Raw genomic sequence first — 24,002 nt, 5'->3', positions numbered from 1 at the left:
CCCGGCCAATGCTGATTTAAGAGACATTACTTGAGACAATTTATTATTTTTTGTGCAGCTCCCTCTGGAACCATAAAAGGTTTTTGAATAATTTTTTTTACATATGCAGGAGCTCTCTAAAGGACATGTACATATACTTTGATCTGTAAATTCGATGGACTTCACCAAAACGGAGCAGATCGGGTTGAGTCTGATTTTATTAAAAAACATCCAGATTAAGTTGTAAAACAAAAACAGATTGTTGACATGGTCTACAATATACACCATTGAATACACTGCTTAATTTACACTGCAGTTTAAATAAATTGGTCTGAAGTCCAGCTGCCCTGCCTCTTGGCCTGAAAGGCAGCCATTGTGTAAAATAAAACATGTATTATTGTTGTTAGTCAGGGAGAACACATATTTAAAATGTGAGAGCCACTAATTTGTTAACTTAAAAAGACAGCTAGAGATGTTAATATGAAAGTTGCTCCATTGAAATCTGTGCATAGGATTTCATTTGTAGGTTATTTCTTTCGGAATAATTTGCTTAGGTATTCAACCTTCGACACAGTTCATCATGTTCTCCTCTCACTGTCTCCTTTCCCATGGCATAGGTCTGCGGCCTTGGGTATTGCTGCTATCTCTCTTAAGGAGGAGCAGCTTGGGCGCATTGTTGTTGCCAGTCTATGACGGAGCACAAGCCGCCATGAGGTGGTTTACTGGTCAGGGACGAAGGCTCCCTGGCGCACATTCTTATCTATGGACGAGGGCTCTAGTTAGATTCAGGGTCCATATTTTGTTTAGTCTCACTGATGAAGAATGTTGATTGTTACACTCCGAACTAGATAAAACCTCGAGCTGCAGAAAGAGTTCTTCAGAATTGGTTTGGCAACCTCTGTGTCAACTCGTGACACACCACCGGTCTTGTCAATTCTCCGGCCGAAACACCAAATAAACCGTCAGTGTTTACCACCAAAGCTCCAGCTCTCCTCGTGCCTCCCATTTCCAATTGCTTCAGAAGTTTCCCCCACACTTTCCAAATGTTGATACAATAATTGAAAGTGTGAGGGAATAATTCTGTCTTACTAAGATATTCAACTGTTGACGTTTATAACCAACCCTGACTCTCTGATCTCCTTTAAGGAATGTGCTGCTGCACTTATGTGGATATTCTCAGTTTTATCACCGGTCAACTCTCGGTCACACAGCCTAAGAGTCAGATCAGTGTCTCCAGATGTTGGGGCTATCTCCAGTGTCTCTGTAAGCTAGTTTAAAGGCGCAGCAGAATTGATGTGCAACCCACCCGTGCAGTCAGAACCTCTTGCTGCTGTGACTTGTGATATGAATTCGGCCGATACTTGTAATAAACTACCAGTGTTTGACATCAAAGCGCCAACTCTCCTCGTGTCTCTGAGTCCTGACTCTCCATTGCTGCAGAAGTTTCCCTTACAGTAAGTAACTGCAAAAACAAACAATGTGGTGAAATAATGAGTGTCTTTATTTTAAATAAAACCATATTTTCCTCAGCATCACTTCTTTCACAAAGTTTTTACATCCTCTGTAGTATTATTGTCATTCGATACATCAGGCTGTACAAGTTTGATCTCTCTCTCTAGAAAACGTCCATCCAGCAAATCAGACACACGAGTCATGGAACAGGTTTTGAAGGTACATTCTGAGGATTAATATTGCAATCTTTGCTGCCAAGACATAAAATAATAGTGTCATATAAAAAGGCATACATGTTTATTTATTAGTGTAGTTCATATACAAATACAAGGCTGGTTGGTTTCTTACTTATACAAAGTCTATTACAGTTCCTCTTTGATTATCTCTTGGTTTCATTTTACAACACAAACATCACAGTGATCAAACTCTCACATTATTATTATTATTAGTAGCGTTTGATCACTTGCATAATATGTAAAACTATGTCCACAGGCTAAATAACACACACACACACACACACACACACTTAACCTGCTGTGTTATTCAAACTATGTAGATTCAAAAGCAGCCGCTTGTTTTTTTGTATTGCAGTTTTCTCAATAAGCCCGTTTTAAAGCGAAAATAGGCACATTTTGTTATTAAGGACTTGATGATCTGATGACATTCAACTGTGGTGAGTTAGAAGTGGGAGGAATCGCAGTATTTAGGTAGTTAAAAAAAACACATTCAAGCCAAGAATAATCAAGACCTCAGTAATGGAGGGGAAAGTAAATGAACCCTTGTAATACAAATGATCTTAATTTTAAACCGGCTCATTAGATGTTAATTTATACAGAAGTAATATCACGCTTACACAATCTGATGGTGCATGGATTTGGAATGGTTGTTTATGTAAATGATCGTACATCGCACGGCAATAAGTTACACAAAGGTTCATGGTGAAGAGTAAAAAAAGCAAGATAAATTATTTAAAAAATAATAGTTTTTTATCAGCATCAATTATATATTAAACAAACCCAAGCTTTATAAAGTATGGTTTATAAATCAAAATGCTTAATAGTAATTTATGCAACACATTTTAAAAGCAAATCCCAGTACCTTAGTGTCAAAACAGTCTGCTCATATAAAGATCTTAATTTGATTGTTATTAAATGATCACCAAATATATCTTTGGAGACAATTTTAAATGGACATTAGCTCTGAAATAAGAAAGTGCATATGCTTATAATAAGACCTTTGTAGAGATTGTGTCTCACAGTGACAAACAGAACCAACATGACGGTGCCCTTAAGGGGGACTCCCTTCTCCTCCAGCAGCTGGGACCTTACACTGGTTTCGTGAGGGACTGCAGGATGCTGGGTTTCTCCTCTATGACGCGGACCAGCAGGATGTCGATGTACTCTTCCAGCTCAACGATCTTCGAGTCCTTTCGGGACAGGTCGGTCTGCTGCCTCACCACCAGCGTGATCAGCTCCTCCTGCGTCAGCTGGGTGTACGGCCCACTCTGCACCGAGGACGCCACCTGAGGGGGAACGAGGACAAGTGAATACAGGTGATGCATTCTGATGAAAAAGTATTGATTGGTTATATTAGTGTGCATTTTGAACTGTTAGAGGACTCTTTGAAGATTGTTTGAAGATTGGTAGTATGCAGTAAATGAGGCACACCCCAAGTTTGGAGAAAAAACTTCTTACTGGCACAGAAGTAAAGCAATGCTCTGCTGTGGACAGGGGAAGCTAAAGTCATTACAAAGGTCCATAAAGCTATTTTAAGAACATTTCCATTTCACCCATCAATATATGCTTTCTTCCAATTCACCAAATTCCATTAGATAAAAACATTTTAGAAACTGAACAAAACTTAGTTTTGCTGCTCTGCCGGTTTTTTTGTCTGTGTCATGGCCGGGCTTTGGCTAAATCTGTATAAAAAATTCAAAGTGTAGCGAACAAGCTGACCAACAGAGGAAGCAGCCGACCTGCAACTCCAATGTTCTGCGAGTTAAAGTACTTTTTTTGTCAATTGACTTTGGTGGTTTTAGCAAAAGCGTATATTGTGGTTTCCGTCCCCTGACTGAAAAGGCTATCGGGCGGCAAGAAAATATTCGAAATAAAGCAAAGACTTTAACTGATTTTTTTTAGGTTAGCTTTTCCTTTAAGTGACTGAAATATGTTTTGCTGCTGCCTCTGTCAACACCAAGAACATTGCTCAATTTTCATGTATTACTCCCGTCTGTTTCTTTAAACCAGGGGCGTGCTGACGGCCATCTGCTGTAGGAAAATGCATGGACTTTGGATAAGTGCCTACTCCAACCCCACTTAAAAACATTCACTTTAATGGCTTGTCCCTTCAGTAAAGTGTTCTTATTTTGTCAAAGCTTCCACACACATCTTATGACCTTCCTTCAAAGATGGAGATATTGTAACAGCTCTGAACAAAGTCCATCTGCTGAGTGAAAAAATAAGGCAAGTGGAAATTGCCACACTGCTATTTCCAGGGTCACAAATGTCTTCAAAGTTGAGCATTACAAGATTTCACATTTAAAAAAAACATCACATTTGAAGCTGCGTAATATTTTCAAATAAATGGGGTTGACTTGTAAATGTGTGTAATGTAAATGATGTTAGAAAATGAAAAGAGAGGTTATGAAATGTGTCCTCCTTCAGAAAATCCAATCAACTTGCTGAGAGGGGATATGTTACAAATATTTTTGCTGTTTTTTTCCAGTTCATAATGTGGTTTCAAAAGAAGGGACAATCAAGAATCTTTCTATCCATCAGGATATCAACAAAACAGTACCTGAGTCTTCCCTGCTGTGCTGTCACGGATATTTATATTTTTCACAGCGGGGGTGCTGATGGGTTGCTGGCTCTCCAAGTTCATAGGTTTCACAGGATGAGGCCTGTAAAGAAAGCACATCGATTATTGTGAGTAAGTTCAACAATATCCACAAAAAAGATGAAACATGATTTCCACAAAAACTTCAAAGGAAAAAAAGATGGATACCAAAAGATGAAACATATGATTCCAAATCATCCCACTGTCATCCAAGAGCAATATTCAGAAGAAAAATAAGGACCTGGAAATCACAAGCTTTCAAAATCACCCAAGGTAAATCCCAACACCCTATCTGCCTCCCCAAACAACAGCCAGATGTCATATGCAAAATCCAGATAAAAAGTCCACAATTGTATTCTTTTAAAGCATCCTTTTGAATCTCACCTGCGTGGAGTTAAAGCTAGCCCACCTCCATTGCTATTCTGAGCACTGACAGAGTGAACATCAGATGGGGAGACCCATGCTCTCAAAGGTGCCTTTCCCCCAGACAAATCCTCTGCCTGAGTCGACGGCTCCTCCATGACCACCTCGAGGGGTTCTGAGGTATTCCACACAGAGGCAAACGGTTCAGCTCCACATTGATCTTCTCCTACATAAAATGTGTTTTGTGTATTGGCATCAGCTGAAGGCGTCCGTGTGATGGACTCGTTCCTGACACCTCTCGCAGAGGGGGCTTTGTTCGCCGTGGTTACGGTGGTTTCTTCTTTATATGCGGGTTCTTGTCGAGACTTGGAAGACCTATCAGCCGAGAGAGTGGTGGACGGAGGTGTTCGTCTTCCTCTGTTCGAATTATTTCTCTGGAAAGCAGGATTGACTTGCTTTGGATCCTCCACTTGTTCAATGACCTCACTGTGTTTGGTTGAACCACTGCCGTTGAAGTCAGCAAATGGATCGGAAAGTTTCTCTTGACCAAACATTGAATCAAGGTCGTCTGGTGTCATTCCCAAATCTTCAACTTTGGGCTCTTTTTGAACACTGCCGGTTAAAAGGTCTTCTTTGCGGTGTACCTTTGGCGGAGCCCACGGGTCTTTGGAAATGAGATCAGTACTGGGGAATGGGTCAAAGTCCAAGTTCTCCGTTGCTTGCCTGCCTTTTGTATCCACGTTGCTCATACTTGAACGAGATGATGTTTGAAGGTTACTCTTCAAATGTTTGTCTGAGACCACTGGTGTCGCAGCAGAATCTTCCTGCAGCACGGAGTCTCTTCCACTCGCCCTCTGTCTGGGCTTGGCTGTGGGGATCTCTTTGGTCACACCGACTTGTCTTTGATCGTTTAATGGTGCGTCCATTTGGCTGGTTGGCCTGGGTGCATGTGTTGCAGCAGTTGATGGGAGCAACGCCTTCCTTGGCCCATCCCTGGACACCCCTGAGGGACTTTCTCTGGTTGAGCTCACAGGTTCTGGGACTGCAGGCAGATTGTGCCTCATGGGATATTGCTGAGCGGTACTCTGACTCTGTCTTTGAGGAGAATCTGCAACTGATCGAGGTTGTGGAGGTGCACTTGATTTAGGGGGAGCTGGGGCTGCTGCTTTTTTTGATGAAATAGATTTGATATCCTGAGATCGGGATTGAAAATACCTACTTGCTGCGCTCTCCTGAGGGACTGAAGCCTTTACACTGGGTCGCTGCTCCTCCGGACCATCCACACTCATCTCTGAACTGTCCCTGTTTTTCTGATTGACCTCAGCGATCAGATGGTCCCATCGAGTGTGCCCTTGCACTCCGTGTCTCTTCTGAGGGAATAGGCTTTCATAATCAGGAAGCGGTATGGATACTTTTCCACCTTGCTGCGGTCTCTCCGCCTCTACGTATGCAGGGTTTGTGATCTCTCTGACAGGAGCGGTATTTCCACCCTTAAGGCTCCCATGTCCTGAGTACCAGGGGGCCTCAGGGGCCCTTCTTTTCTTATCTGCCATGGTTGGTGAAGATCCAACAGAAGACAAATCCTCTACGCTGCCCCGAGGAGAACCGGACGGGCTTTGGCTTATGTTCGGTGGAGCCAAGGATGAGTGGAGACTGGAGAACGTATCGGGACACTCAGACGGGACACTAGAGAGGCTGGTGTCAGAGGTTTCTGGGGAAGGACACAGCTGACTGGGGGTTTGGCAATCGGCAGGTTCAGACTCAAGAGATGGAGTAAATCTGCCAAGGAGTGAAAGCAAAAGGCCTACAGGTCAGTTTGACCATCACATTACCTAAAGTAATTTCACCAATGTACAACCCGTCACCAACCCAACTAGCATTTCACAATCTAGAAAATGCAGCCAGTACACTTCGCATTTCCTTATCTTAAATCTGCACTAGACAAAGCTGTCAATAAAGATAAATAAATCATTTCACATCTAGTTTCCGTGTCTTGCAGTTTCTATTTTTAGCTTTGACTTGCTCAATGAGACATTTTAACAGCCCATTATAAAAATACTACGATGTTACATTTTTACTTAAAGACTATGCCACTGAAATTATACTAGGTATTCAAACACGGCATCAAATGTTGCACAATAAAAATTACAACTTAATAACACAAACAACTTGAAATGCCTAGGTTATCTACAATCTAGCAACATTTGTTTACTTCCGTAACATCAATTACAATAGCAAACATAAGCCGCTTACCATCATGACTCAAGAATAAAAGATCCAGTCCACAAACAATGTAGAAAAATAAAAGAACTCTATCACACAAGACATCCACAAAGAAGGCAACACTGCAGCATAGTGACTCCTCAGAGCTCTGCTCAGTCCAGAACCTGTTCCACAAAACCCTTAAACACAAGCCACTCCCAGATTCTCATCTCAACCAAGAGCAAACTGGTCCAACTGGTCCATCAACCGCTTCATGGAAATCAACATGTTGGTCATTCAAGGCAGTGTCAAGGCGCAGTCAACAGAAACAACCCAGAAACTTGTGAAATATCCAAGTTTCAGCGTTGACAAACATGGTGTCGTAAAGACTGAAAACAAGTTTTTTCTTCCTAAAAAGCATTTTAAAAAGATGCCAAAGAAGAAAAAATAAACCTATTTTTTTTTGTAAAATAGAATGTACGTTCCAACAAAAAGTAGGGCTGCTCAATTAATCGTATTTTAAATCACAATTACGATTATGGCTTGCAACGATTACGAAAACAACGTAATCGAAATAAAACTATTTTTATCTTATTTTTTATTACATTTTTTTGTATTGGTTTTTCAGTTGAATTATACTTAAAGTTCAGGGTAATCAACTGTTAAAAACATACTGTTCAAATAGTTTTTCTCCAATAAATTGATGTTTTCAAAGTAAATGGATAATCGTTATCGTGATATCAATTATTGACCCAAATAATCGAGCAGCCCTAACAAAAAGACGACGGTATGTGCAGTTACCCCTGCAGGCCTATTGATGGCATTCCAGTCATGCAAGTGAAAGGATAGTATGACTACAGGCAAACAATGTCATTCTTAGGGTCATGACACGTAAACATAAGGACATGACATTAGTGTAGAGTAACTTGAGGAGAAGGCGTACCTGGGTTTGACTGCAGACACTTTTGCGCAGCGGTTGAGGAAGGTCATGGCAGAGGGGCCTTGTGGGGTGCGGCTGGATTTCTGAGGATCAGCTGGGCTTCCATTTAGTGCTTGATCTGGACTGAGGGAAATGTCCTCAAAGGGGTTGCTGGAGTGATGGGAGGTCGGTGGCTCGGGATCTTCTGAGATGCTGCGAGGGGATTTTGTTGGAAACTCTTCTTTAGTTTGTGGCTCTTCCTTCTTCTCCTCCTTCTTTCTGATCATCCCGAACAGAGACGACAGGCGGTCGCTCATGGATGCGTCCTCCTGACGTTTCTGCTCTTCGGCTTTGCGGCGCTCATCTTCGAGCTTCTGTACTTCAGCTGCTTCCTCTTGCTTCTTCCTCTCTTCGTCCTCCTTCCTCCTCGCTTCATCCTCGAGGAAGCGTCTCTTCCTCTCCTGTTCCTCTTGCACTCTGAGATCCTCTTCCTCCTTCAGTCTCTTGAGCTGTATCTTGTATTTCTCCTCTTCCACCAGCCTCTTGGCCTCTGCTATGCGCCTCTCCTCTGCTTGCCTTCTCCCCTCCTCCTCTTGGTGGCGTTGTTGCTCCAGGCTTGCCTTCTGGTCTGACTCTTGCTTATAGGAGGGGACACTTATAAAGACATCTACAGGGACTTCCGTGGTGTGTTTGCTGACATCCTCTACAGATCCTTGTCCTGAGCTGTTTAGACTGAGAGTGGATCCACTCTTGGGCTCTTCGTCCTCGGCGTACACATGGTTGCCGTTGATGCACGTGCTGTTTATGTCACTGTTGCTGTGCTTGTGGCGACCCAGGAGGGAGAAAGCACCCTGCGACACCTTGCTGTCGGAGCTGCCTGTCCGCTTGTGTCCCAGGAATTTGAATTTCCTTTTGACTGTGGGAGGGAGACAAGAAAACATGGTCCTTATTGACATGCAAAACATTGTTTAACTTGCAGTGTGCAGGACGGGAAAGAATGTCAACATACAGTAAACACAGAGTAGGGCTGCTCGATTATGGCAAAAATCATAATCTCGATTATTTGGGTCAATAATTGATATCACGATTATTAAAAACGATTATCCATTTACTTTGAAAACATCAATTTATTGAAAAAAAGAATTTGAACAGTATGTTTTTAACAGTTGATTACCCTGAACTTTAACTATAATTCAACTGAAAAACCAAACAAAAAAAAGTTTAAATAAAAAAAATGTAAAAAGATAAATAATCGTTTTGTCTCGATTATGTTGTTTTCATAATCGTTGCAAGCCAAAATCGTAATTGCGATTAAAATACGATAAATTGAGCAGCCCTAATGGCGCATTTCCACTACAGCGTGGAGCTCGCTTTAAGCGTGCCGAGCCGTGCCCGGCCAGTTTTTGGTTGCGTTTCCACTTGGCGTAGTACCGGCTAGCGGGTACTATATCTCAGTTTTCTGGCCCCAAAAAAAAATCGAGGTTCTTTCCGGGCCAACAACCAGGCTGAGTCGGGCTGAGTATGCTAAACTAGAGAGAGAATCGCTGGCAAGGGGGCTACAACTACAACAAAATGAACATATTTGACCGTGATTTAATTCTAATACACGTTTCAAAATGATGCCGAAGTAACAACATACTGATACCGGTTAGTAAAAACCATGAATTAATGCTTTGACAAGTCTGCAGACAGACGGCAGGCGAAAAACCCTTTTAAAATGCGTGTTTTCTAAATGGAGCTTGGCTAAGCTAACGTTATATATGCTCCGACCGTCCACCCTCACAACAACGGCCAATACAGGCATAAATAAACCAGAGACTGTATTCGCCATGACACAGACAGTCTGTGGTTTGTACTTGTTTAACTTCTGTCTAGTTTCTGAACAGATATGAAGAGCTGTGAGCTCTGAGTGCTAAGAGCTAACGGCTGTGTTGTTTTTCTGGGGCTCTCATTGAAGATGACGTCACGGCTCCGCCTACACTGCGTTACTATAGTTACTGCCCCAGCTACTAAACTGTAATGGAAACGCAGCATAAAGTGAGCTAGTCCTAACAAGGCCTAGCCATACCGAGCGAGGCCCTGTAGTGGAAATGCGCCATAACACAGAGTATAGAAAGATGAAGTTACCATCAGGAGAGTCTACATTGAGGCCGGATGAGCGGCTGCTGCTGAGAGATGAATTCTTCTCTGGAAGAGTCCCCAGTGTGGACATGGACTGTGACATGTTTTTCTGCAAGTTTGATTTGGGAGCAAAAAGAGTTTTAAGCCTTGATTTCTTTTTAACTCCAGGAGACTGGTTGAGGGACTGTGCGTCAGCCTCGCCCTCGCTGTCTGTGAGGACATTGCTGACAGAGGGAACAATAGCTGAAGCAGAGTCGGAGAAACCATCTTTCTTCTTCCCACGGACTTTGTCCTTTAGCTTGGAGATGCGAGAGCGCGGTTTGTCCTGCATAGAAAGGTCAAACATGCTGGCTGACATGTTGTTCCTCATAAATTGGATATCTAGCAGCACCTCCCCTCGCGCCTTGTCCTCTTTTCCACTCTTGTCCACCATCTTGAACCAACTGCAAATGACAGAGAAAAGGAAGCAGATGTTTAGGATTTATTCGCAAAATCATAGGAAATTCTGAGAATAAATTACAGGCTTTTTAAAATGTTTAAAAACGTAGATAATTAGTTTCTCAATACAACGATTGAAACGATTGGCTCTTTGAAACCTGATGTTCTTATATGATTCTGTTTTCCTCAAGGTTGTGTCTTCCTGGTCGAATGTACTTATTGTAAGTCGCTTTGGATAAAAGCGTCAGCTAAATGCAATGTAATGTAATGTAAATAAAGAAAATGGCAATAGGCAATTACCTCAGCACATTTGTCTGTGTTTCATACAAGCCAGACCGATCACTGCCTTGGTATCAAGATACATATTGAATCATTAGATTTATTATATACAAAAATGGCAAGCATTATCCATTTCAGCAATTTGAGGGCGTCAATGTGGGCTTGGGAGCTTTCACTAAAAAAGAGTGACAGTTAACCATATTGAAAATAATCGTTAATTATTTGTAATACTGGCTGCTAATTCTTAGTTAGATTATTTAACCCTTAGATGCACGAGTGACTGGACCCTACACTCTTCCATAAGTGGGTCAAAAAGGACCCGTATTAGAATAATATGTTTTTATGCCATTTTGGTTAAGAAAAATCACTTGTATAATATTTAGTATTATATTTTGGTTCACACTAGAAATATTTTATGTTTACTTTTTCACTATTTATAATTTTAGATGTTTATTTTACATTTTGAAAAAAAACGTTTTCCCATAGAAAGAGCATGCGGGTAATTTTTGACCCACATAGCTTGGGGTAGTAATACAAAAACTACAATTTCTTAAAATGTAAATTAAATATTTGAATGGCATGATATCCAAAACATGTTTTTTGAGGAATAGCTGGAATATGAAATGATAACATTTTTTAATTACAAAGATACTTCAAGAAAACCACCTCACCGGGTTCAAAAAGCCCCACTTATACGGCCGTTATCTGGCTGCTCCAACACGACTTTCTACATTTTACACATGACTTTCTTTCTACTGCTCGTTATCTTTCTCTATCTTATATGTGTGCTTTGTAGAATTGTATTGTTTAATTTGAATTTGTAAAAGTGTATGCATGCCTTTTATTTAATAGCGTTTTTGTCTCCATCTACACTTTTGCTTTAACAATGTAAAGGTTCCCTCTGTGGGACGGATGAAGGAATTCTGGTTCTGATTGAAGCCCTACACAAATCTATATATATAATGTTCAACCGCTGTATGCTCCTTTATATAGTAATATAACTGCATTGGAAACAATTCAACGTGTAGGCTTAAGTTGAATATACCACAGCAACAGACGTTATTAAATCCCCTGGTTTCTAAAAGTTCTGACTGAATGTTTTAAAATGTGTGTCTTGCTAGACCCGAGACTGACTGCTGTCATTAACTGGTTATCAGCTTATTCCAGTTCCTCTTTGGAGCACCATGCCAACCGCAGATAAAGCATAACAACTGTAGCTTTGTTTAAGCTCCCCCCCCCCCCCCCCGCCTCATGTCCTCTCTGTAGCACGGGATCAGCACTTATTGTTGACAGGGGAAGGGTAGGAGTGTTCTGGAGAGCCCTTTTTCAAAAACAAGCAATTAGTGCCATACATACCGATGCTTTCTGCTGGTACCATGAAAGCCCTTTGCTATTACAGTGGGGCAAAAAAGTATTTAGTCAGCCACCAATTGTGCAAGTTCTCCCACTTAAAAAGATGAGAGACCTGTAATTTTCATCCTAGGTATACCTCAACTATGAGAGACAAAATTAGAGAAAAAAGAAAATCCAGAAAATCACATTGTCTGATTTATAAACAATTTATTTGCAAATTATGGTGGAAAATAAGTATTTGGTCAATAACAAAAGTTCATCTCAATACTTTGTTATATACCCTTTGTTGGCAATGACAGAGGTCAAACGTTTTCTGTAAGTCTTCACAAGGTTTTCACACACTGTTGCTGGTATTTTGGCCCATTCCTCCATGCAGATCTCCTCTAGAGCAGTGATGTTTTGGGGCTGTCGCTGGGCAACACAGACTTTCAACTCCCTCCAAAGATTTTCTATGGGGTTGAGATCTGGAGACTGGCTAGGCCACTCCAGGACCTTGAAATGCTTCGTACGAAGCCACTCCTTCGTTGCCCAGGCGGTGTGTTTGGGATCATTGTCATGCTGAAAGACCCAGCCACGTTTCATCTTCAATGCCCTTGCTGATGGAAGGAGGTTGTCACTCAAAATCTCACGATACATGGCCCCATTCATTCTTTCCTTTACACGGATCAGTCGTCCTGGTCCCTTTTCAGAAAAACAGCCCCAAAGCATGATGTTTCCACCCCCATGTTTCACAGTAGGTATGGTGTTCTTTGGATGCAACTCAGCATTCTTTCTTTTTTACCAAAAAGTTCTATTTTGGTTTCATCTGACCATATGACATTCTCCCAATCCTCTTCTGGATCATCTAAATGCTCTCTAGCAAACTTCAGACGGGCCTGGACATGCACTGGCTTAAGCAGGGGGACACGTCTGGCGCTGCAGGATTTGAGTCTCTGGCGGCGTAGTGTGTTACTGATGGTAGCCTTTGTTACTTTGGTCCCAGCTCTCTGCAGGTCATGGACTCGGTCCCCCCGTGTGGTTCTGGGATGTTTGCTCACCGTTCTTGTGATCATTTTGACCCCACGGGGTGAGATCTTGCGTGGAGCCCCAGATCGAGGGAGATTATCAGTGGTCTTGTATGTCTTCCATTTTCTAATAATTGCTCCCAGTTGTTTTCTTCACACCAAGCTGCTTACCTATTGCAGATGCAGTCTTCCCAGCCTGGTGCAGGTCTACAATTTTGTTTCTGGTGTCCTTTGACAGCTCTTTGGTCTTGGCCATAGTGGAGTTTGTAGGTGACCAAATACTTATTTTCCACCATAATTTGCAAATAAATTCTTTAAAAATCAGACAATGTGATTTTCTTTTCTTTTTTTTTTTTCTCATTCTGTCTCTCATAGTTGAGGTATACCTAGGATGAAAATTACAGGCCTCTCATCTTTTTAAGTGAGAGAACTTGCACAATTGGTGGCTGACAAAATAATTTTTTGCCCCACTGTATTATGAATTTGTTATTTATGAAGCAGAAGTGCCCATTATGCCCCGCCTTTCCCCTTTTAAACTCTTTTGTTCCACAGCAGAACCGTCTGATACTTGCTTTTTTTCCCCAATTGGTAAGATATTTCTGTGAAGTAAACAAGAAAGTTAAACCTCTTTAATGACATGCAGCTCAGCACAACACTTCAGACGTCCAAAACTACTGCAACCATAAACACTAACAATAGGTAGCATCACGGTTGTCTTTGTAGCCTCTTTTATACCAGGGTATATGCAGGAATCCTGAAGTCAAATGGAATACCTTTTAAGACCCTTTCCATACATTTTAAGACCTCATCGCCACTTGGAGTTTTCACCGGTTACCTAGGCGACACACTTTACCTCACATTGACTATATACAGTATTGATTGTCCTTCCTCCTTATCTTCCAACCACTTGGACGCAGACTTGCATTTCCCCATAACGATGTTGCTTAACAACCGGCGTAAACGGAGCTTCGTGCTATCAAGCAGTGAGCGCGCGATGTCCTGTTCAGATTACGTCAGACCCAACGGGATGCCATCAATAAACTACACAGAATCACACTACACACCTACGCCATGATTACATTCAGGCAGACTGTAGAACACAACCTCTTTGGACAATTTATATACTTACTGAAAACAAGCTACAAAATGTAATACCTTGGAAAATGCCCTTTAATACCCTTAATTTTCACTAAATTGATTTATCAACTTTTAATACTTTTTAAGACCCCGCGGACACCCTGTATACATTTCTCAAGAATCATGATTCCACTAAAACACAAAGGTCACTTCTTTATTCCATGGACATTGCTACCATGTACAATGTCATAGAAATGCTGCAACATGCTTTTTGTCTGCCAGTTTTACACATGAATAAACCTGAAGATACTCATTCTTACAGAGGGCAGCTACAGATGTAGAAGTAGAGCAATACTTCTCTACCCTTTCTTCTGCATTTGGCATCCACATCACACCTCTTGTAAAACCTCTAAGCAGGCCTGACAAATCCCTGGCAACCTTCTGCAGATATGTCCAGACATCCATAATTCAGACCCGTATCAGAGGGGTATCTGATTATGTGGCTGGTGGTCATGAACTTTCCACTTCAATAAGGAAAATAGCTCCTCTATCGGGTTGAGATGTGGGGAGGTTCTGCAGTGAACCACAAGTAGAGAATGATGAAACGCAGCATTGTATCTTGTTGATCGAACGCACTTATTGTAAGTCGCTTTGGATAAAAGCGTCAGCTAAATGTAATGTAATGTAATTGTCTTACAAAATGTCAAAGTGTTATATGTCTTAATCATTGTTTAAGCATTTTCATTTTACTCAATTTCTCGATGTAGCAAAATGCAGATAAATAAGTAGTACTAGTGTGGTCGGTGTTAAGGTTCTCTTAATGCATGTAACCATTGTACAATAGAATGTAAACATGGATTGTAAATACACACAGATTTGGTGGGGGTTGAGTTTGAGTGAAAACATCTGGTCATAAAATGCATTTTGTGTCAAAGCAATGAAAAGCGATCCACAGCTGAGTGAGTATCAAGTCTGTGCGTGTGAAGAGTTATGAAATCAGTATTTGGAAATGCACATCATCAACTGTAACTGTAAAAGGCCACTGGGTGGTTTCCTCTTCCTGAGCAGTTGTTGAAATATAACGAGGGCCTTATTAAGGCTCGACCCTACTTTAAAAAGAGATTAACCGAGACGTATTTCAATCGTTTAAATACAAAACCAGCTGTGGCATTAACCGTTATCTTCAGTTCATATGGAGGTTACTGCTACAGAACGTCATGTTAGTGTCATGGAGAGTAGCAGACATCCAGACACGCTCTTTGAAGTTTAACCGTCAGGAAACAAGCATGGGAGGGAACCAACATTCCTCAAACACTTCCAAACATGCATGAAGGTGCCGTGCAGTACGTGATGTAATGAAAGTCAAACTGAGCCACGGACATCTCTCATCTCCCACACTAAAGCAAGCATGCCAAGTTAAATAATGGCTAACTAAGTCAGGGCCCAGAGACATAGCCCTTTCTCAGGACAGATAAAGGACGGCCGGTTGTTCGAGTCTGTGTCGGTTACAGCGGGGAATGCACCAGAGCAGAGACAATACATAACTGTTACGGTTATTAACAGGGTGTACATGTTTTGATTGCACACAAATAAAGTGTTGTGCCTAAGCTAACCGGTCCTGCTGGACAGGTTCCCTCGGTTAACTGAAGGGCACTTCTCTTTTCATGTCGAATGATTAACAGGAGAGACTGTGTGTATACCACGAGAGGACTACAGAATGCATTCAGCAAACAAAGTTAAGGTTAAGGTGATCCCTCTATAATATTATCTTAACACTCACTGACACCACAAACCTTTGAAGTGCAGTTCAATGTGAACGGATCAGCAGGAAAGGGAGTAACATCTCATTTCAAGGATTATCATAAACCACTGCAGGAAAGTTGATGAGATCACATATTGCATCATTTACTTTACGGTTATTCTCATGAGTGGGTGAAAACACTACAAATATATATATATGTCAAGCTGGGAGGTGTTGATTTAGTTCCACTGCTCTGCTCTTTGTTTACAAAATAAATATAGTGGCTCAGGTGTCTGAACAAAAGGTTGTCCCGACTTTTCTGCAATGATCGTCTTACAACGTGACTCAGTATTTGGACCCGAAACAATGCATTTATTGTCATACATTTTATTTGAATCTATTTTGATAATGGCAGTGTTTCCCATACATCGATTCATTTGTGGCGGGCCACCGTAATTAAATATCGTCCGCCACAAATAGATCTCATAAAAACATTTTTTTTTTGTAAATTATATTTTTGGGAGAGTAAACGCCACAGATCCTGAACTCCGGTGTGTCTCACTCATTAACAACGCAACAAGAACGTTGTCTGCTATGGTAGCCATGAACTCGCATGCATTTTGTTATTTGAGGGGGGGTGGATGCGTGGGACACCCGAATAGGTTAAGGGGCCTTTCTGTGGGAAACACTGAAAGGACTATCCAAAAACCCGGATTTATTTATCAGGCTGTACATTTTGAGATGATGCAGCTTTTTTAGTGGGTCCGATATTAGGAATTATGAAGTCATCCCAATAAACCCGATAAAAGTATTAATAGCACCGATAATATACAATATATTTTTTGGATTAAAGAAAAGAAAAAAATCCTGCGGTGTTGGTGGATTGGGATGAGGGGCGCTTGTTTTTCCCTCGGCTCCTCCCGTTTTGCCAGTACTGTGGTGTTAGTGGTTTAGGAAGAGGGGAGTTTTTCACAAATCCAGCGCTCCCTAACTCATGCCTGTCTGTGACGTAAATGGTGTGCGGCCGTGAAGCCAGGACAGTAAACAAACATGTCGTCGGTAGTATGGGACTTTTTCAAAGTTTCAGAGTTAGAAAGTTCGCTTGCTATTTGTACTATTAACAAATGCAATGCAGAAGTTCCACGAGGAGGGAAAAAGGCAACGAGCTATAATAATACTATATATAATACTTCCAACCTGATTAGTCGCCTGAAACATCGCCATCGCTACGATGGTGTGTTAAAAGCGCACGAAGACGCCTGCGCTGCTAAACTAGCGGCGAATCCAAAGCCAGCTGCAAAGGCACCGGGGCTTTTACCTATCGACGAGGCTTTTGAAAAAGGCAAGAACTTTATTTGGGAAAATAAATATGGTCACTTTGAAGAGTCAAAACTGTTCTTGGCTTTGTTTTGTTCATAGTAGTAATGCTCATGTCATTCGCTCACTACTAGTCTTTTTTTTAACACCAGGTGTGCAAAAACTACAGGTACATTTAATATATATATTATATTATTATCGGTTATCGGTATCGGTCTTGAGAAGCAGGAAGTTATCGGTTTAAAAAAACCAATATCGTGCATCCCTAAGCTTTTTGTTAAATATTGTAATCGTTCATGATTTTCCTGACATTTTATAAACCAACAAAACACAGAATGATTTTAGAAGTAAGCTTGATTGATCAATAATACAATTAATCATTAGTTGCGCACATGAGAATAACTGTTTAAGTCAAAGTCAAGTCAGTGTCATTATTATTATTTAAGGGAATAATCTAAAGAAAGTCCTTAATATCAAACCTGTAAACTCCTTCACCTAAAATAAAACATCAGAATCTTAACCTTTAATTTGATAGTTATCGTGTTATGTCTCTTGTAATCTGTGGCATTCAATGACTTCCATTCATACAAAAGCATAATATACAATCCTATCGGCGAAATACATCTTTGAAAACACGATATTGTGTAACAACAGCGTCAGAGCTTCCTTTCAGAGGCAAACAAAGTCCTCAATGTCACTCCCTGGATCAGCAGGCCAGTAATCTAACACCGCACGCTTCGAGGCACAAACAGCAACATCCAATACCCTATCAAAGCTGCACTTAGTGGAGTGATACTGGAAAACTAACACCCTCAATCTCCCTCAGGTCACTTCAAAATTACAAGCCACATTTGGAAGTCAGTGTTTAGACTGAACGTTCTTTATTTAAAAAAATCATCACACATCAGGGTGTGGATATCTCATTTAACAACAACTCAATGTTTTGTTTGCACCCACGTTACACCCACGCTACGTCAAACACCGATGTCATCCTGAGTCACGCAACGCATCGGGGTGTGAGCAGACGTATTTATAAACTAGTTAATGGCCCTGAAGAATGTACTTTATTAACAGAAGCAACGTGAGACGCCAGTAAGCTGCGAGAGTTGAATTCACAACAATGTATGAAGGAAAGGTCTCCGACTAATGTTAGAGAGAAAGAAGACAGAACTGAGATAAGATATCTTTGGACTGTTATCCTGCCATCTTCATAGTTTTCTGTTTGTCCTCTCCGACACTGATAAGAGGAGGGAGGGATAGAGAGGCATTATATATCATTGTTTACGTTCAAAGGTGAATAGATGGTGTGTCGTTTCAGTTTTCGACCTGATAACAGAATATATTCCTGATGGTCTCTACTTGTCTCTGAAACTAGACATGACGAAACTTCACAGCTAATTTAAACTCAGGATTGGTTAGGTTTGACGGTTTATGCATACTCGCAAATTAAAGAATCCTCTTACATGATTGACTAATTATCAATTCATTAATAAAGAGGCAGTTTACTTACAAAAATATGATTCTGTTTTCGATCGATGATGTGAAGTCAAAGATGGATTACATATCTCTGTTAATACAAAATCATGACCAGGCAGGTGCCACAAAAAACAATGTTAATAGTCTTTAAATTAGGTTAACTTTAAGTTTGAAAGAAGTGTTTTCAGTTTGAAACTTTCCGGGCCTGATGAAGCACTTTTAATAAACTGGAAAGAAGTTTTAACCTGGATTTAGAGGGTGGTCGAACTAAGGTTACAGTACAATAAATTAAATAAAGTATTAATAAAACTCAGGGTTATGGTAGGATATGCACATAACTTGTTGTTTACCAATCTAATTAATCTAGGATTGGAGTTTAACAATGCTTTTCAGTTGATTTATAGTTTGATAATGTAGCTTAAAGTCATATACATTGCATTAGACTGAGTGTGTGTGAATTATTATCATTCAGTCTACAGTTTGCAATCTGATGAAGCACTTTTAATAAACTCGAATACAGTTTTAACGAGAATTTAGAGAAGAGAAATAAGAGGAACTCATAACTACAATCAACAACACACCCAGGGGAAGCACCCAAATGACCTCCCAGCCTCTCAGTAGTCACTTACTCTGTCTTTTTGCTGGACTTGTTGTCATGGAGGTCCAGTAGGTTGACCACAGCCTGACCCAGGAACTTGTCGAGCCCCACCTGGGCCCGGTGCATCACGATGATATGCAGCGTGCACCGGTCAGCGTTTCCCGGGTGGAAGAGCGGCAGGTCGAAGGAAGCCTCTTCTTTCCACACCGGGGCGATGCATTTCTCCGACACCGATGTAGAAAACTTGTCTTTGGCCACCTGCATGATGGCATAGGCGTCGTTGGTGCCATTCTTGCCCTTTGGACGCAGGTTCCGAGCCTGGTGCACCGTTACCTGCACACTCGTAGGGAACCAAGTCTGGCTCTGGTCGGCCAGAGACATCGTGGAAGTCTCGTTAATCCGAGTTATTAGATATATTACCACGCCAAACTGTTCGTTAACCTTTCCCTGAACTCCGTGTTTCTCCTTCTGTTGGTTTAGGTTACCTAGCTTAACTTCAGGAAGCTCAGGTTGATGTCGTAATTATTCGCCCTCCTCTTCGTAGCGATAAAGTCTCGAATAACACTTGAGTTAAAGTTAACACTCGGTTAACCAACTTAACATTGGTACTAATACCCCAGGAAGGACATTACTGCGGTGCGGCTAATTCCTTTATGAGCTTTTCATCAAAAACAATTCCCTTGTTTTGCCTCAGCTAGATAAAACACTTCCCTGATGTTATTAGATTCCGCCCTTACTCTTCATGCTGCCTCCTAATTGGTTAGTTTTTCTATCAATTTTGTTTAAGTCGGGCAGTGATTGGACAGCACGCAGAGGGTGTGGTGACGTCGCGTACCGTTAGTATGAGTCAGCCACTGATCAGGAATCAGTTTACCTTCGCTAAAGCCATATAATAATTTAATAGGACTACAAATAGAACTGATCTGACTTCAGTAGAGCTGTCTTATTTAGTTTAGGTATAAATGTCCAGAACAATTATTTTTAAAACGTTTCAGGGATTGGGTCTGATGTTTCTTGAAAGTAAAATTATTTATTTTAAAATTCTCCCTTTGTTTAAGTAATATATAGACTGTCAAAGCAGGAAATTAAATTATAATAGGCAAATAATGTTTTTTCTCATAAAGATTTATATTGTATTTCAAAAGAACTGTTAAAAGTACTGATGATATTATTTCACATGGCCTAGATGTGAACCTCTAGGCCTTTTCATCACATCCTCGCTAGTCTTTTTCGGGTAATATTCCTTTAAAACTGGGGCGTGAAGTTAAGAACAAAATACTTAATTTTATTTTCATGGAGTTTTTGTAGTATTTTGTGACATATACAACAAAGAGAAAATACTCCGCAGCCTCAATGATTCCTTGAGAAAATATGGATGGGACCTTTTAGAATTTTGGTACCACTAGTAAATTGTCAACCCCCCGTTGAACGTGGGGGGGAGGCTGCTAGTGACTTATCCGACCGGCCCACTTCTTTTACGTCTTATGATGTGTAAATAAACATTTAGTTTGCACACACCCTACAACACTATTGACACCAGATGCATGACTTACCTGACGACCTCAATGGCACTGAAATTCTTGAGCAAGACAGTGTTAATGTTTACATTGGTTTTCCATGAGATATATTACATCCTGAATACATCCTGCTAGGTGCTGATCACAAAGTTGAAACTGCAAACAGGATATAAGCACAACAAACAGATTGTATTAAAAAACATATGATCATCTGGGTTTCGTTGAGACTTCCTCCAGAAGAACAATGGGGAAAGCATTGACAATGAGCGGCATAAGGAAACACTATTTCCTGTCAGTGTAATTTCCTGAATTACAAGTGACTAAAATTGACTCAAATGCAGAAGTATGGCTAAGGCTTTTCTAGGTCCACTGAAATGTGAAGGCAACATTATCATTGAATGAAAAAAGTTCTGCTTGCAGTGATGTTTACATTTTTGTATTTGTTGTATCTTTAATATAGTATGCATGCTTCTTAGTTAACATTAAGCTGTCTTTGGCTCTTTTCTGCTGTAACAAATGTAAAGCTCCTCTCTGTGGGACAAATAAAGGTATTCTGATTCTGATAGTCATGCCCTATATACCTGAAACATATTTCTGTAGAAACCCCTTTAACAAATGTTTCAAAACTAACCTCATTACAATCATTGTGTAGGATAACTGATATGTTATCATGTCTTGGATACATTTATCATTGCAGAACCTGCAGAAAGTGCCTGATCTGCAATGACAATACATTTTAGATCCCTCAAGGACACTCAAAGTTTCTCTGCCTCCCACTAGGGGGCAGTCATTCATACATTTAAATGACTAGTGGAGTGTGTGAGTCAATTGTTTCTCTCTAGTTTGTATTTCTTTCTGAATTCTGAATACTAAACAAGGGAAGAGTTGTGTAAGATCTGACAGAAACATAGAAATAAAACACTTTTATCATATGTTCAAAAGTCTCGCATAGCTTATTTAATTCACTCAAAGATTCTGTACAGCCACGTTCATGGAATTACGCTTCTTCTGTATGAATACACACACAGACATACACACACACACACACACACACACACACACACACACACACACACACACACACACACACACACACACACACACACACACACACACACACACACACACACACACACACACACACAGACGCACAAACAAACACACACACACACACACACACACACACACACACACACACACACACACACACACACACACACACACACACACACACACACACACAGACACACACACACAGATACACACACAAAACAAAACATGATCACAAGCAATAAAATACTTGAAGCAAACATAAGGGTGAAGGGTTGTCCAAATATTAAATGCATAAAGCTGAACTTTGGAAATGGACTGCCTTGCTTTCCATTTCATGCTATAGTTGATATGCATAGAAAAAAAATCACAATTACAAAACACTAAAGCTTTCATTCGACATCCAAAACCAACATTATATGCCCATTTCAGATATATCTTGTACTTTTTTTTTGTGAAATGAATAAAATAAATGAGTTGAAACTGATAATAAAAAAACCTGCCTTATTATTTTTTTACCATTTCACAGTGAACTCTTAGAATGCTACTGAGGCAAAAGTACTACCAGTTTAGGGTCCTGGATGCCTTCATGATTTTATACCTTAAATTATATAATTATTATAATCAAGAGACCATTAAAACATAACCCAATCATTTGAGAGTCCATTAAGGTCATGCATAGAAGTTCACATGTAAGTATAGGTTACACTGTGGTTTCACTTTTCCACAAACCACTCTTCATTCCGACGGAGCTCTGAGATTGGTCCGTGCCACTCATGTCGTGCTCTAGCTCCAGCACTAAGTTTTTGAGGGTGCCGTTTGGGGCGGCGGCGGCACCAGGCACGGTGGTGGTGGTGACACTGTTCAAAGGGTAGGAGCAGCGCTTAGTGTCTCGCTCCACAGCGGCAGCCAGTTTCAAATTGTCTCTGCTGGCGCATCGTCTCTGAGCGCTGTGCATGGCCGCCCTGCTGGCCACAGACGGCAGCAGGGGGAAGGGTTTGCGACTCCCGCTGCTGCCCCCGTCGCTTCCTTCTGAGGGGCTGGTCGCTAAAGACTCTCCCACACGCTTCCCATTGGTAAGCGGGCTCGTCTGGTTCTCTGACATGCTGAGGTGGATGCTGCCATTCTCACTCGTGGCCTGTTTGTGAACCACGTGTGAAGAACTGAGGTGATCTAAACCGTTGGGCCCTAAAGCTCCCAGGCTGCCCCCGCCTCCCGCAGTCCTTAGAGCTTTGAGACGATAATGACCCCTGCCCTCACCTCGATGGTGATACTGACTGCTTCCTTGTTTAGTTCTGCTGCTCACTTTCCTTCTCTGGGGATGCACTGGCGCTGAGGAGTTAATGATGGGCAGGACATTGTTTGTTGGCTTGGTGGTGTTGTCAGTGCTGATGCTGTGGTTGTTGCCTGCAGGGGCACGTGTGGAATTGTTGGGATTGTCTTGTGCCACCTGTAACAGGTTGGTGAGCTTGCAGGGCCCGGGGCCCACGCTGCTGATTCCACTCGGTGTGGATGATGATCGAGCTGAAGAGGAGTTATGAGAGTCACCAGGTGGATGGCAGCTGATGAAATGTTGTGATTCCTGCTCGGAGTTCTGCACCCCACTCCCTGTGGTACAGGTGTGCGCGTAGGTAGAACCAGGGTTGGAGTGTCGGTTACCTGGGCAACATGCCAGCCATGAGGCCTGCACATCCCGACGTCTGAAGCAGTGGTGAACCACCAGGAACACCCCGAGAACTGTGGCAGCCATTCCATAGAGACAGCTGAACAACAAGCTGATGTGCCCTGTCAGCCACATTGCCATGGCTCCACAACACCACAGAACCACAAACAGGAAGTGGGTCGCCACCAGCACCAAGAACTGTGTCTTCAGCGAGTACTGATCCTCTGGCACTACAACAGCATTTACAGGAACCCCTGCGGAGTCTGTGGAGAGGAGGCTGGAGCTTCCTGCCAGGGCAGGCTGGCTCTCCGCCTCAGGAGAGGACAGGGTGGTTCCTGCGCATTCTTTGGCCACGCGGTGCCTCAGGCGAAACACGGTGCACAGGAAATAGATCCATGTCACCAAAAGCACTAGCCCAGCAGGGACAAAGAAAGAGCCAAGACTGGGGCGCCACAGCAGCCAGCAGCTGCAAGGAGCAGAAAGAGGAGTCAGGAGGGTCAGCGCAAAACAAGGACACGTCTGTGTGTTCGACGTTTCACGCAGAATTATTCACTTCAGCACCAAACAAAACAACACGAAGTCAAGAGCCGAATGGAGCACGGATAAAAGGAAATAACT

At 41.6% G+C, this 24,002-nt stretch overlaps 2 protein-coding genes across 3 annotated transcripts in view; both read right to left on the bottom strand.

The window, feature by feature from the left end:
- Nucleotides 1-1,457: 1,457 nt before the first annotated feature.
- On the bottom strand, nucleotides 1,458-19,879 carry rab11fip1a (RAB11 family interacting protein 1 (class I) a). Of its 2 annotated transcripts, XM_034090169.1 has the most exons (6): nucleotides 19,186-19,879; nucleotides 9,878-10,314; nucleotides 7,775-8,666; nucleotides 4,651-6,408; nucleotides 4,228-4,330; nucleotides 1,458-2,953 (listed from the first exon to the last, which is right to left on the bottom strand). In XM_034090169.1, exons 1-6 carry the CDS (start codon nucleotides 19,533-19,535, stop codon nucleotides 2,756-2,758), a joined length of 3,738 nt encoding a protein of 1,245 aa, XP_033946060.1. In that variant the 5' UTR covers nucleotides 19,536-19,879; the 3' UTR covers nucleotides 1,458-2,755. The 2 variants fall into 2 exon arrangements, with proteins under 2 accessions (XP_033946060.1, XP_033946061.1); XM_034090170.1 differs by lacking the exon at nucleotides 4,651-6,408.
- A 960-nt stretch (nucleotides 19,880-20,839) lies between these two features.
- Nucleotides 20,840-24,002, bottom strand: part of adgra2 (adhesion G protein-coupled receptor A2) — a 40,487-nt gene continuing 37,324 nt past the window's right edge. The window contains exon 20 of the mRNA XM_034090168.2: nucleotides 20,840-23,850. Coding sequence (XP_033946059.1) covers nucleotides 22,425-23,850 — 1,426 coding nt within the window. The 3' untranslated portion in view covers nucleotides 20,840-22,424. The remainder of the gene's footprint in view (nucleotides 23,851-24,002) is intronic.

Source organism: Pseudochaenichthys georgianus, chromosome 9 (genome assembly GCF_902827115.2).
Source record: "Pseudochaenichthys georgianus chromosome 9, fPseGeo1.2, whole genome shotgun sequence".
Classification (NCBI taxonomy): domain Eukaryota; kingdom Metazoa; phylum Chordata; class Actinopteri; order Perciformes; family Channichthyidae; genus Pseudochaenichthys; species Pseudochaenichthys georgianus.
The sequence above is the reverse complement of the archived record's forward strand: the minus strand, read 5'-3'. Positions and strand labels throughout refer to the sequence as shown.

Coding starts and splice junctions, on each gene's coding strand:
- rab11fip1a (XM_034090169.1), bottom strand. CDS start 19,535: ATGTCTCTGGCCGACCAGAGCCAGACTTGGTTCCCTACGAGTGTGCAG. Junction 10,315..19,185: donor AAGTCCAGCAAAAAGACAGA/GTAAGTGACTAC, acceptor TGTCATTTGCAG/TTGGTTCAAGATGGTGGACA. Junction 2,954..4,227: donor GCACAGCAGGGAAGACTCAG/GTACTGTTTTGT, acceptor GTTCCCCCTCAG/GTGGCGTCCTCGGTGCAGAG.